At 60.2% G+C, this 13,686-nt stretch overlaps 1 protein-coding gene across 1 annotated transcript; it reads right to left on the minus strand.

The window, feature by feature from the left end:
* Positions 1 to 5,340: 5,340 nt before the first annotated feature.
* On the minus strand, positions 5,341 to 7,679 carry EMD (emerin). Its single transcript, XM_027608202.1, has 6 exons — positions 7,467 to 7,679; positions 7,273 to 7,380; positions 7,027 to 7,104; positions 6,670 to 6,803; positions 6,162 to 6,208; positions 5,341 to 6,079 (listed from the first exon to the last, which is right to left on the minus strand). The coding sequence occupies exons 1-6, from the start codon at positions 7,546 to 7,548 to the stop codon at positions 5,746 to 5,748; spliced, it is 783 nt and encodes a 260-aa protein (XP_027464003.1). The 5' UTR covers positions 7,549 to 7,679; the 3' UTR covers positions 5,341 to 5,745.
* Between the last annotated feature and the right edge of the window lie 6,007 nt (positions 7,680 to 13,686).

Consider the following 13,686-nt stretch of genomic DNA (forward strand, 5'->3'; position numbering starts at 1 on the left):
CAAGCGCTTTCCCACCCCAGCAGCCCGCCCAGCAGCACCGCCCGGTGCGCTGTGAGGCCCCCACCCGGGCCCCCGGGAGGTGGGAGGCTCTGGACCGCCACCGTCCCCGCCCCCAGTGGCTCCGTGCGCCTCCCCCGCCACCCCCCCCACCCCCCGTGTCGTCGTGTCCTCTCCTTCCCCAGGGGCGGGGGCAGCTTGCCCTGCCCGAGGCAGGTAGGGGTCTCCTCTCTGTGCGCACAGGTGTGGCCCCTGCTCTCCCCCCCCACTCCCCTCTCCTCCCCTGCCCTCCAGCCTCCTCCGTGCAGCTGGCAGCTGGCAGCTGGCAGGTGGGTGGGGGCGGGGAGCGGAGAGGGGCAGGCCCCTTTTCTTCACCGACGGAGTCAGGCGCGTGCTGGGCTCTGGCGGCTCAGGTGGGGGCAGGCACCACCTCCCAGTGCCCGTTGGGGGGGAGGGTGCGTGGGCGGGTGGGGGCGCAGCTGTCGGTCCGGCCAAGGAGCCCCCACTGTGGCCACGGGAGCCCAGTGGCATCTCCTTTCCCCGGTGAAGTGCCCGCCCCATCCTTCCGGGCTGGGACTGAGAGATGACTTCGCGATGACACGCTGGGACTCGCTCGGGAGCTCTGAATCGGTCGCACAGGTTCCGGGGGCGGTGCTTTCCCCGCTGGCTCTCGCTGCTGGGCAATGCCAGGGAGGGCCCTCGGCGGCAGCTCCTGGCACCGTCTGGGGCCGCCCTGTGCTGTTTGAACCCCAGGACCGTGGGTCTCGGGGGAGCCTGGCTCTGCGTCTCCGGGGAGCAGAAGCAGAGAGACCGGGCCGTGGCTTGCCGGGCCTTCCCTCGGCGGGGACTCCGGGGTCGTGGCTCCTGGGGACATCCCTCCTCCGCCGGGGTGTTGGGCCGCATGGCCCTGAAGACGGCTCCCCTGGAGACAGACACTCAGGCCCGGCGTAGCCCGGGCCCTCTGACCGGCGTCCTCGCCGTCCCCCCGGCCTGTGCCTGAGCTGAGCCACCTTCCTGTCCCTCGGCCCTGGGCAGGAGGCACAGCGAGGAGGGCCCGGCTTCCCCGTAGTCTTCCCTCACAGGCCACCTGCCCGGGAGGGCTCGGGAGGGCTGGATGGGTGCAGAGTCTCCCCCGACCCAGCTGCACAGGGGCTCCCCCTCGTGGCCTGCTCTGCGGGTGGGCGCGCTCACCAGCCTCCGGATCCTGTCCCCGCCCACCTGCCCACCCACCTTCGGGGCCCAACCCTGGACCTCACGCTCTCTGCCCGGCCTGTCCTCGGCAGGTGTGCTGACCCAAGGGCAACCCCCCCCAACCCCCCCCACCGTGCGGTGCTTTCCTCAGCCCTCGTCCCCCGGCCGTGGCCTCCTGGCTGCCTCGGGGACACCTTCAGAGACGGCCCCGCGGGGAGGGGGAAGAGGTGGCCAAGCCAGCCCAACCTCTGAGCGGCGGGACCGCGGGCCCCCTGCTGGGTAACGCCCTCCCCTGGACGGTAGTACCTGCCACCGGGGGAGGAGAGCCCCGCCCTCTGGGGGGATCTGTCGGCTGTTGGGATGGGCCCACGGGAGTGGGAGTGGGAGGAGGCCGTCCAGAGCTGCAGAGCGCTGAGCGCACCTGAGGTCCCTGGGGCTGGCACCTGTCACCCTGCATGCTCGCCGACCCTGTCTTAGCGGCCGTCCCCGCCTCATCCCGCTGGCTCCGTCGGGGTTCCGGGGGTGGGGGCTGCCCTGGGGCACCTTGGCCCTATGCCCTGGAGTGGGGTGAGGCCACCCGTGCCGGGTGGCCCCACGGGAGCCCCAAAGGTCCCCGGGCTAATGTTCCCCTTGTTGAAGTGCTGGGACTCCCTCCCCGTCTCGGGTGAGTGGCAGCCCCACCCACCCTGAAGGGCCAGCGCTCCCCTTTCCTCACCCCCCGTCCCCTTCCAGCCTCCCGTGGGAGGGGGCGCGGGGGGGGCGGTGGTGGTGGCGACAGGCAACAGGGAGGGTCAGGTGCAGAGGTGTGGCTGGGCCGGGGGCGGGGGCTGGCTGTGGGGCGAGGGGGGTGGTCAGCTGGGCCATCCGCCTGCCTTGCCCTGCCTGGACTCGGACCGGACGGGACCTGCCGGACGGGGGCGCTGCTCCAGACTGGGGTGGCCAGCGCTCCCCTCCCTAGACTTAGTAGAGGAGATGGGGCCGGCCTGGGGACGGTGTGTGGCCGGGGCCGCTCCTCTGCTCCTGGCACCTGCTGGCATACAGGGCTCAGGCGTGGGGCCTGGTGGGGCTGAGCCTCCGCCACCTCTGCTGGCTCCCGATGGGGCACCAGGCCTTCACGACCTGTGTGTGGAGCCCGGCTGAGGGCCCAGACCTTGCACCCCTCCCTGTCTCCTCCTAGCAGCCTGGGTGGAGGGTGGGGGAGGGCGGGTGTCCTCCAGGGATTTTCCTGGTGGGGCGGGGTCTCGGGCCGGTTTGCCCCTAGCCGGATGGCGTCCCGGCGCTCCTTTTCCTGGTGCCATGTGCCTGTCCTACTCCGGGGCCCTCCGCAGGGGTGGCGCCCCAGTCTTGCTCCCTCCTGCCCCCTGCCCGCGCGGGCCTCAGGCTCAGGCCTGGTCTGTCCTGTAGCCTCTGTCCGGCGCTGTCCCCAAGGGCTTGTTCTCCCCCAGGCTGGCATCTTCTGCCCTTGCGGCCCCACGTGTGTCGCAGCTGCCTGGGCGCGATGTGGTGTCCAGGGAGGGACAGGGACTCCCGGTTGGCTCAGCTCGGCTCTGGAGCTGTGCTTCCGTGGGGGCCCTGGCCAGCGTGCCCGGCAGGTAGAAGCGGCGGGCCTGACTTTATTCACCTGTGTGTCCTGCCTGCCTTGAGTGGGACGGTGTCTCCCGGGACTGGCCACCGGGAGCCTAGGGTAGCAGGCCAGACCCAGGTTCAAGAACAGTGTGGACCCAATGCCTCTTTCCTATCCTTTAGGCCCTTAAGGCCTTGGGTATTTTGTCTTTCTGGAGCCACAGACTGCGCATCCCTTGAGCTGGAGTCCTTGCAGGGGCCTGCTCCGAGCTAAGACCAAGCGGCCCTGAGCCACGCTCTCTAGCTGCAGCTGCTGGCTCGTTTGCAGCAAGGGGTCAAGGCAGGTGCACCCCTGGGTCTGCCCTGTGTGGATCTCCTCTTCCCCTGGGAATGTCAGGGGCACAGCTGCCAGACTCTACCCCTTGCCAAGTGTGTAGGGCACTCCTCTCGGCCTCCCTGTCCTGGGATGCTGCTCGGCCCACTCTGACAGCCCGAGCCTGCACACCCGGTGCCCTACCTTGGGCTGCCGGGGCTTCTGCCCCAGTGGGGCTGACACCCTGGTACCAGCAGAGCCACCGTCCACTGGATCAAGGGCTGCTGTTGCCCCCCTGCTGTGCCCCTGGGCACCTCAGGAGCCCTCGGTGGGGAGGGAGGGGAAGGAGGATGGCCTGAGCCCTTGGGAGTGGGAGAGCTGGAGACCAAGCTGCCCCAGTGGGCCCCAGGTTGCTTTGGGGAAGGGGGCCTTTCAGAGAGGTAGTCCCGGAGTGCCGTAGAGAGCACTAGGTGGACACCTTGAAGCCTCGGGCTCCATGAGAACCCCATGGAGCTATCGACAACCTTTGGATTGGGGCATATGGAGACGAATGGAGATTGTTGTCCTTGGGGAATAAATGAATGGAAAGGGGGAGACTATGTCACATGGATGGGACTATTTCCTGTCTTCTTTCCTGGAAGAAACCACAGTGGGTACCAAACACACCTCGCCTCCCCCTTTACTGCAACAGATAAGAGCCATTCCGTCCAGAAGCCGTACCATCTCTCTCCCTTCTCTGGGATGCCCCAAGCTCAGCTCCCCTTCCTCTCATGCTGTCCCGTCGCTCTGCCCCAGCTACTCCAGAGTGTCACCATGTCAACCTTGCCACTTCCCCAGGCCCCTTGTTGGGTCCACTAGGCTCCACTTGCCTTTTTGCCCAGACCCAAGGCCTGCCCAGGTACTGAGTGCTTGTGGGGCAGCCGCACGCCCAGGCAGGGTCAGCCCTTCTTCCTCTCAACACACTTGATTTGGGATCAGCTGGTGATCAGGTGGGTGAATCAGTCAGTGCCTCTCTGAGGTCCTGGTGCACTGGTGACCTGACCCAGGTTCACTGATCTGCCCATCAGACCCTTTTGTCATCAAAGAGGAGGCAGCGTGTTGTGCCCATGCCCACTGGCCACTACAGAACATCCAGGTCTCTGCCCTTGTACTGGCATGGGGAGGGGCAGAGGCGGGGAGCCTGGTAACGTCCGTGCCAAAGGTGGCTGGGCCCTGGGGGATGAGCCAGGCGGGAGTGACTTGCAGGAAACAAGGGAGGCTGAAGCTGTGGGGGTGGTGAGAAAATTAGAAGCAATTCATTTCTTTCATTTTTTCCTGTATATTCTAAATGCACGTGTTATTTTTAGGAAAACACATACACGTGAGAGAAAGACTAGCATGGAGGAAAAAAAAAATGGCCAGGAGCCAGGGGTAGGTGGGGTTCCAGTTCCATCCCTGACCCAAGCTCACCCTGTAGCCATAAACAGGAGCCCATGGGTGCTGTGCCAAGTGAGGCTGGGTCTGGCTGAGTCCTGCCACCTGAACAAGGAGCTGGTCAGAGGCAAGGAAGTGATGCCAGAGCCCCACCCATCAGGGAAGTCCTCATGGAGCCTCTGCTTCCCACCTGAGTGCTTGGAGTGGGGTCCAGCCTCTCTCTGCTTTCCCACCCTCTGCTGGCAGAACAGAACCAGTATGTGTGGCCTCACGGGGCATGTACCCTGGGTTTCCTTAGCACTTGCTTTAAAAATATATATGTAAACTTTTCAGGTTATGAAATACCCCCCTTCCCCCACAGAAAACCTGGAGAGAAGCAACAATACAGCCAGGTGAGGGCCTGGATTAGACCCAGAAGCGATGGGGCATTTTGGAGTGCTTCGAACCTTCTCCCACGCCATTCAACAAGCAGCTTTCCAGGAGAAACCCCACCAAACACACGCCTCATTTCCTTCCCATCCCCCTGCCCTTGGACACTGAGGCAGGTTGTCAACTCTTCCCCATTAAAACAGCTGTAGCTAGCATTGTGCATGCACCCTCGCCCGCATTTCCAAGTGGGCTCTCCACATCCCGTGGGGGCACAGTTCTTTGCCTAAGTAGTTATAGCAGCTTTGGGTAACAAGTCAGGGAGTAAACCCTGCAAGTAAAGCACAAACACGTCTGTAGGTAGCATGTGATCCGTACCCCAACCCCAAAGCAAAAAGGGAGAACCAACAAAGCCAGATGTCCATCCTGGAGACCCAAGGCCTGGAGGTCTCCAGCCAGGGGAGCCTGATCCCTGTCCAGCAGAAAGAGCCCACACGTTAAAAATAAATGGTCTTTTTATTGTGTGTCCACGAAAACAAAGTCAGGGTGGCCTTAGTTAATCCCCCCAACGAGGTGACAACAGACAGGAGGCATGCAATGACAACAATCATATTCTCCTCTCCAGGAGAAGGGTCTCGCCTTCGTAGGCCCTAAGGGTCAGAGGCAAGCAGGACCAGGAGACTCCAGAAGAAGGCCTGCCCGGGCCCACCATGCCACGGAGGGGGCCTGGGCTCACTGCCTCCCTGGCACAACAAGGCAGGGGGAGCAAGCACTGACCTGGGCCAAGCCCAGCACTCCCAAGCTAGAACACACAGAAAAGCCCCCACCCCCTCCCCCAGCAAACACTACTAAGGCAGTCAGCCAGGACTTCTGAGAGAACAGCTGGCCATGAAGCCAGACCCTCAGGGCTCCGTCCAGAAGGGATTGCCATCCTCAGCCTGCATGGAGTAGTAAACAAAGAGCAGGAAGGCAGCAAAGACCAGGAATAGGAGCAGCTGGCCCCAGAGCGGGACCTGGCGGTCCTGGCCCACACCAGCCCCAGGGGCCTGCTTTTCCGGCCGGATAGCACGACGGGTGAGCCACGAAGTGGGAGAAGATGCAGATGAGGACATGGGAGAGGTGAAAGAGGCTGTGGGGTAATAGGACAGGCCCAGGGAGCTTCTGGAGACGCTGGAGACAGGCCGGTAGTGCACGATGTTCTGGTAGGCGCTGTCCCGGCCATAGGCAGGGCGTTCCCTTAGGCAAAGAGGAGAGCGGGTGAGCCAGGAGGGCCCGGGCCCAGAATCAGCCCTGGGGCCTGGCCCTTCCTGCTACTTACCTATCCTTGCTTTCCTCTTCAGAAGAGAAAAAACTGTCATCGCGCACCTAGAGATAAGAGTCAGGGAGAGGGGACTGGCCGGCAGGGTCAGTGTGGCCTGGCCTATCCGTCAGTCCAAACTTACCCACAGCCGGCTTATTCTGACCATTGCTTAGAGGCCCACACCCTGTTCCCTCCAAAATTCTTTCTGAGTTCCCAGCCTTATGTCTGTAGGGCTTTGTCACCTGTTCGACGACTGTCCCGGCTGCCTGCACCTCACTTTGTGCCCCAGGGTTCGGAGAAAGCTCAAACCTAGATCCCAGACCAGGGTGCAAGGCATGTCCCATGCGTTCCAGTTTTAACCGTTCTGACAGCCCCCCAGAGGAGGGCCCTGACCGGGAAGGTGTCTGCTCACCCTACCTCTCTGGAGGCACGGGACCTACCATTTGCACCCAGCGGCCCCCTTGTTTTGTCCAAACCCAGCTATGACCCCCATGGGTTGCACCCAACTGCTCAACAGCCAGCTCACCTGGTGGTGAAAGGTGTCTGTATCTGCGAGTGAAGTTGAGGGCTGGCGGAATCCCTTGGAGGTGCCCACAGGCTCAGGTTCCCCATAAGTCCTGGTGGTCAAGTAACTCTCCTCATAGTAGTCATCACTATAGCCTTGGGAAGGGGACACAGTGGTAGCAAAGGGGACAGCAGTGTCCCCCACCTGGCCCAGTGGCCCTAATCCGAATCCCATTTGGGGGCCTGTGGCACGGTTTCTCCCCTCTAGGGCTGCTGAGAATGATGGGGATTGAGATCTCAGGTTCTCCCTGACACCAGGGTCCCTGAGGGAATGGAATAAAGGTGGCAGGGTGCCCACCCCACCCCAACTCAGCCTTACCCTTGCTCTGGTAAAGTAAGGCGTCCTCTTTCTTGGGCAGATCATACATATCTGAGTCCACGGATGCTGAATCTAAGTCTGAATGGGGGGGGGGGGGCAGGACCATTTGCCCCCATGGCTCCGCTCCCTTTTCCCCATGCCCCTCCCAGCCAGCGCCCCTGCCACGCCCTCCCGACCCCGTCCTCCCCGTCGCCCAAACCCTGTCCCCGTGGGAGGCCAGGTGGAGCTCTGGGGCGGGGGCCTTACCCGAGAACCGATAGGAGAAAGAGGATGCGGACGAGTTCGGGGGCGAGAGCCTCCGCCTCTGGGTCTCGTATTCGAAGATTTTCTTTTCGTAGAGCTTGCGAGTGGAACCTGGCCAGACAGACGCGAGGCGATCAGAGACGCGGGCCGGGAACCCGGGGATAGCGCGGGGAGGGGGCCCGCTCGCCGCCGCATACCCACAACAGGCCCGTGCGGGATGTTGTACTGGCGCAGCACAGCGGCCAGCTCAGCGTCCGACAGGACCGCGTAGTCGTCCATGGCGGGCGGCGGGGAGCTGGGGGTGGCCCGGGCCTGGCGACACGGGCCGAGCTACCGCTGCCTCAGAGCACGGCGGGGGCAGCGCGAGCGTCTCGGGAGCGGCGGCACTCGCGTCACGCCTGCGTCACGCTCGCGTCACGGCCGCGGGCTCTGCGGACGGCGCGCGCTGTGCGGGGCGGGGCCAGGCCGCGAGGAGCGGCCCTTGTGGATCGGTCCGGTCACGGGAGCAGGCGGGGCGGGCCTGACGAGGCCCACACGTCACAAACGGGCGGGACAGGCTAGAGGCAAAAAAGGGGCGGGGCGAGCGCGGAAGCCAAAACTGCGCAGACCCGACTGGCCGCTGGAGCGGGGGGGGCGGGCTGCGGTGCCCCGGGAAGGGGGCGGGGGCGGGGGCGGCGAGCCAAGCGACGTCACCTGCTGGCGCGTTTGGGCGGGCCTTGAGAGAGGAGCTGGGCCTGCGTGGGAGGGGAACGAGCGTGGGCTCGCCGGGACGTGGGAGCGGGGCGGGGCCAGCGACCGAGGCGTCACCCACTGGCGCGTCCCGGTCGGAAGGGAGGAGGTAGGGGGCCTAGGCAACTCGAACCGGCAGAAACCGGCCAAGACAGGAAAGCGGCGCAGGACTGACGCGCTGGGCGTGACTCGCGCTCCCCGAGTCACGTGGGCTCCGACCCGGCCCCGCCGCCCCAGCAGCCCCCGCCGCCCTCTCCCTACCCCGGGCTCCTGCGCCTGGGCTTCCCCGGCCGCCCCCTGGCCGGCCGCCCCTGCCGCAGCGGGAAGGGACCCGACCCCAAGAGCGGGCCCTTGGAGAGCGCGGCTCCCAGGCCAGGCGCCGCTGCGAGCGAGCGCTTCGCGCGCGTGCCCCGTGCCAGGGAAGCAGCCGCCTCAGACCCCCGGTGCCAGGCCCGCCTTCCCGCTCCACACGGCCCTGGCGGGCGCACCTGCGCCCGCCTGCGCCCGCCGTCCCACCGGTTCCCAGCGCCTCCCTCCCTCCCCACTCCGCCCGGGAGGAAATGGGGCACTGGGCCAGGAGGCCGCCAGCACTCCAGGAGCAAGCAGTCTTGCAAGGGACTGGGCGTGCCAGTTGGCACTGGCAGAGGGCCCAGTGAGGCGTGCAGACGGCAAGTGTACGCCTGACCCACCGTGCCATCCACCTGGGGTGCTGGGGGGCTTCCTCTCCTGTTGAAACGCCTCCCCCAGTGGCCCCAGGAGGCAGCCTGGCAGGGGGCGCGGGAGAGGGGGGGGGTCTTCCAGACCCAGAGGGCCTGCTCAGGAGTTCCGATAAGGCTTGGCAGGCTCTGAGTACTTGGGTCTGGGTGGGCTTCAGGACCCGTGGCAGTGCAGAGGGGGCCCCCGAAGGACAGGGGTCCAGGATACTGATGTGGGTGAACCATGCGAGGCTGCCCAGGCCGGCGGAAGAGCCTGCACTGTCATTAGGAATTGTTGAGGGCTTTGGTCAGGAAAGAGCTGTTCCTGGGGAGATTGGAAAGGAGGTGACAATCAAATTCTAAATGAAGCCAACTCATGGAGTGTGGGTCCAACTGAAGCGGCCCTCCCTGGGCAGGCCCAGAACTGGGAGCATAAAGAGAGGAGGTGCTATCTCTGATACCAGATGACAGCTGGTGACAGGGAGAAGAGAGGAAGTCCCTGGTCCAACCCAGCCTGGCTGGTCCAGCTGGTGAGGGTCACAGACCAGATCTCTGTGGGTCATGGGGTCTAGAAGAGGTAGCCACACAGGGAGTGGTGAGATGGGGCCCTGATGTGACCACACACAAAGACTCTCAGAGGAGTTGCTGCTGGCCCAGTTTTAGACTACAGGCGAAGCCTGCTCTGTCTCCTGAAATAGGAGGAGGAGGTGTGTGAGTCTCCAGACAAGTGCATGGCAGTAAAAGGGGGATAGCCCTGGGCAGGGCAGGACAGGGGCTTGCTTATCTTTCAGAGCAGGGAAGGGCACGGCATTTGGGCTCTGGGCGCTCAGAGGCTGTCTCATGGAATTTTGAGTTTTGGCAAGATCAGATTCCCCAGCACCTCTCCAAGCCTTCTTCTGCAATGCTGGCCCCTGTCCCAGAGGCTCAGTCCTCCCCCATGCCACCCCTCCCTGTAGGGATCCAAGCTGTTTCCTTATGAGGTCAAGGAATTCTAGGTTTGCCTTCTCCCCAAGGAACACCCCCTCCTCTGGCACCTGCCTCGGCACTCTGTCTTTTATGTCCCACCCATTGCCCCACTGTGGGGGTCCCACCATGGATGGGACCAGGAGGCTGAGTTGTGACGGTCCCCTGAGCCCACCCTGTGGGCACCTGTAGCCTAAGCCCAGCCCTGCTGCAGTGCAGACCTGTTCCAGACCTCCAGAAACCAGGCACGCCCTTGACTATGGGAACTAAGAGGCACTCTGTGCCACCCCCATCACCTAGAGGAGGAATTGGGGGCTTAGAGAGGGAGGAGACTTGTCAAGGACCTTTAGTGCAGCAATTCAATCACAGACATTCCTACAGCTAGATTTTAGTTCTCAGGGCAATGATCTGGACAGTGTGGCCCAGTGGGGGTTCTGAGTCCTCACAGGGACCATTGGGGGGAAATCTTCGGCCTCCAGCGGAGTCTTTCTGGGAAGGGTGTGCATAGGTAAATAAGAAGAATTTTTTTTGGAACTATAGCCAGGGTGAGAAGGACTAGGAAGCCACCAATTCCAAGTCAAGAATAAGAAGACGGTTTCTCTCGGGGCGCCTGGGTGGCTCAGTCAGTTAAGCGTCTGCCTTTGGCTCAGGCCATGATCCTGGGATGCTGGGATGGAGCCCCAAGTTGGGCTCCCAGCTCAGTGGGGAGTCTGCTTCTCCCTTTCCCTCTGCCCCTCTCCCTGCTGTGTGCTCTCTCTCTCATTCTCTCTCTCAAATAAATAAAATTTTAAAAAAAGAAAAGAGGAGGACAGTTTCTCTTTTAAGGATGGGAATGGCCTCGCAGCAGTACGTTGTGTAACTTGCAGTCCCAGGAGGATTGAAAGTTATAAGAAAAGATATCAACACGAATACATTTCTCAGCATCCATGTCCAAGGAGAAGATTGTTCACTGGGCTGTTAACATTTTAAGATCAGATTGTTCTTAATACTTTAGTTTGATACAAAACTTAACTTTTCAGGGCACCTGGGTGGCTCATGGACTCTTGATTTCAGCTCAGGTCATGTTCAGGGTCGTGGGATCGAGCCCTTAATTGGGCTCCATGCTCAACAGGGAGTCAGCTTGAGATTCTCTCTCTCCTTCTCCCTCTGCCCCTCCCCCACCCTCTCATGCTCTCTCTCTCAAATAAATAAATAAATATTAAAAACAAACAAACAAACAAAAACTTAACGGGCCCCTGGGTGGCTCAGTCGATTAAGTGTCTGCCTTCAGCTCAGGTCATGATCCCCGGGTCCTGGGATCGAGCCCCACAGGGTCTGCTTCTCCCTCTCCCTCTGCCCCTCCCCCTACTCATGCTCTCTCTCTCTCAAATAAATAAAATCTTTAAAAAATAAATTTAGGAATTTTTTTAAAAACTTTACTTTCTAGAATGTTAAAGATCCTTTGGGTTTTACCTGGTGATATTCAAATGCTTTGAAACATTGCTCAGAGAGTAACAAAAGCGATAAGATCATGACTGTTGTGAAAATTAGTATGTGGAAGATTGTCACAATCAATATAAAACAGTGAATGGTTAGCTGACTAAAAGTCTCTTAGAGAATGCCTTGTGTTCCAATTCTAGAACACATTGGTTCATCTTTTTTTTTTTAAAGATTTTATTTATTTATTTGACAGAGAGAGACACAGTGAGAGAGGGAACACAAGCAGGGGGAGTGGGAGAGGGAGAAGCAGGCTTCCCGCGGAGCAGGGAGCCCGATGCGGGGCTCGATCCCAGGACCCCGGGATCACGACCTGAGCCGAAGGCAGACGCTTAACGACTGAGCCACCCAGGCGCCCCTCATCTTTTTTTTTTTTTTTTAAGATTTTGTTTATTTATGTCAGAGAGAGAGAGAGCACAAGAGGGGGTAGGGTCAGACTATTGGCATAGCCAGGTGGAGATTCAGCCTGCCTTGTTGGCAAGAATGGAGGTGATTCTAGTTGTTTTCCAGAACCTTCAACACAAGGAGAAAAGGTCTCTAATTTAGCTTGATCTTCACCAGAGAGCAATGGGTGCTGTACAAACCTTTGCTTCCCCTAAGCCTGAAAAGAAGTAGAGATCAAGAGCTGCCTGTCTTTCTGGGTTGTGTATGGAGGGGAAGGGAGGCGGAAGTGTAAAAAGGATTCAAATGGAGGTGGGGGGCCCCAGGATCCAGCCACGTGACTATAGCCTCCTTCGTGACCCCCACCTATGGCAATGGCTTCCATTGTAATGTGTGTGGTAGGGTGGGTCTCCATCCTTGGCCATGAGCTCCAGCACAGCTACCTCACAGGCCTGAATCCATGCTGCCCATCCGTGCTCATCTGTCAAGTGTTGAGAAGCCACTACCCTCCCCAGCAGTGTGTGTGTGTGTGGGGGGGGGGTTCCCACCAGAGGGAGCAGCAGGAGACCCTGGCATTTTTAGGAGATCCCACTGTGGGTCAAAGTGGAAAGGTCATTGTCAGTAGAGGTAGCTAAGGCAGCAGTGAATGCATGGAGGCCTGGAGGATGGTCAGCGCCTTCCTGTTTGTGTTAACATTGTAGCTGGCTAGCCAAATTCATTCAGCAGGGACTACCAGCTTCTTTCTCCCTCCCTCCCTCCCTCCCTCCCTCTTTTCCTGCCTTCATTTCCCCTCTTCCTTCTTTTCTTTTTCTCTTTTACTTTTTATTTTTTTAAAGATTTTATTTTATTTTATTTTATTTATTTATTTTTTTAAATTTGAGCACCACTACTTTATTTTTTTTTAAAGATGTATTTATTTATTTGAGAGAGAGAGAATGAGAGAGAGAGAGTACATGAGAGGGGGGAGGGTCAGAGGGAGAAGCAGACTCCCTGCTGAGCAGGGAGCCCGATGAGGGACTCGATCCTGGGACTCCAGGATCATGACCTGAGCCGAAGGCAGTCGCGTAACCAACTGAGCCACCCGGGTGCCCCTACTTTTTATTTTTTTAAAGATTTATTTATTTGAGAGAGAGAGAGAGAGAGAGAGAGAGCACGCGTCAGAGTGGGGGGGAGGGGCAGAGGGAGAGAGAATCCCAAGCAGACTCCCCGCTGAGCGCAGAGCCCAACCCGGGTCTCCATCCCAGGACCTGAGATCATGACCTGAGCCAACATCAAGAGTCTGTGGATCAACTGACTGAGCCCCCAGGCCCCCCGCTCTTTCTCTTTTAATGAAGTGGAATAAATTTTATTTTAGTTAGATTTTATTTATTTATCTGAGAGAGAGAGCGCACAGAGGGAGCGGGAGAAGCAGACTCTCCACCGAGCAGGGAACCCAATGCTGGACTCAGTCCCAGGACCCTGAGATCGTGACCTGAGCCCAAGGCAGCCCCTTAAACGACTGAGCCACCCAGGCGCCCCAATGAAATAGAATAGGATAAAAAATATCAGAGTGCTTTTCAGGTTGTAAGGAAAAGTTTCATTTGGTGAAATGTTTCTTTCTGTTATTTGTGTCGATATGTGCGTGCCTGCGTGAGCCGTCTCCCACCGGCAAGCACACAATACTGGCTCAGGAAAGAAAATGTCGTTCTCCTTGGGGGTTGTGGGCAAAGTGTTACAATGGCACTGCTTTCTGGGACCTTCCCCAAGGAAGTGACATTTGAGCTGAATCTGAAGCTACTATGAAATAGGCCTGTAGAAGAGGAAGAGGGAGCCTGGCAGGGGCAGAGCGTTCACCAGTCCTTGGCTCTTCGTGGCTGCACCCCACCGCGCACTTCCAGACTTCGCGACTGCACCTAATCGTGCTCCAGAGCATTCAGTATCTTTGGGCTGCGGGCTCCCAGGCCAGGCCTGGCACCCAGCGGGGACCAAATCGGTGGCAGCCAGGATGCTTGCTCTTTGCGGGGCTCGGGTCCCTGCCCCACTGTGGCCTCGTCGGTGGTAGAAGCTCAGGGAACACCTGCAATGGCCGGTTGGCCGTCCCCCACCCCCAGCCCCCGCCACCCCACAGGGCAGAATCCGACTTGCCTGGCCAGCTAAGGCTTGGGGCAGATGCAGGGGGCCGCGACTGGGGGCG

Source organism: Zalophus californianus, chromosome X (assembly GCF_009762305.2).
Source record: "Zalophus californianus isolate mZalCal1 chromosome X, mZalCal1.pri.v2, whole genome shotgun sequence".
NCBI classification, from domain to species: Eukaryota; Metazoa; Chordata; class Mammalia; order Carnivora; family Otariidae; genus Zalophus; species Zalophus californianus.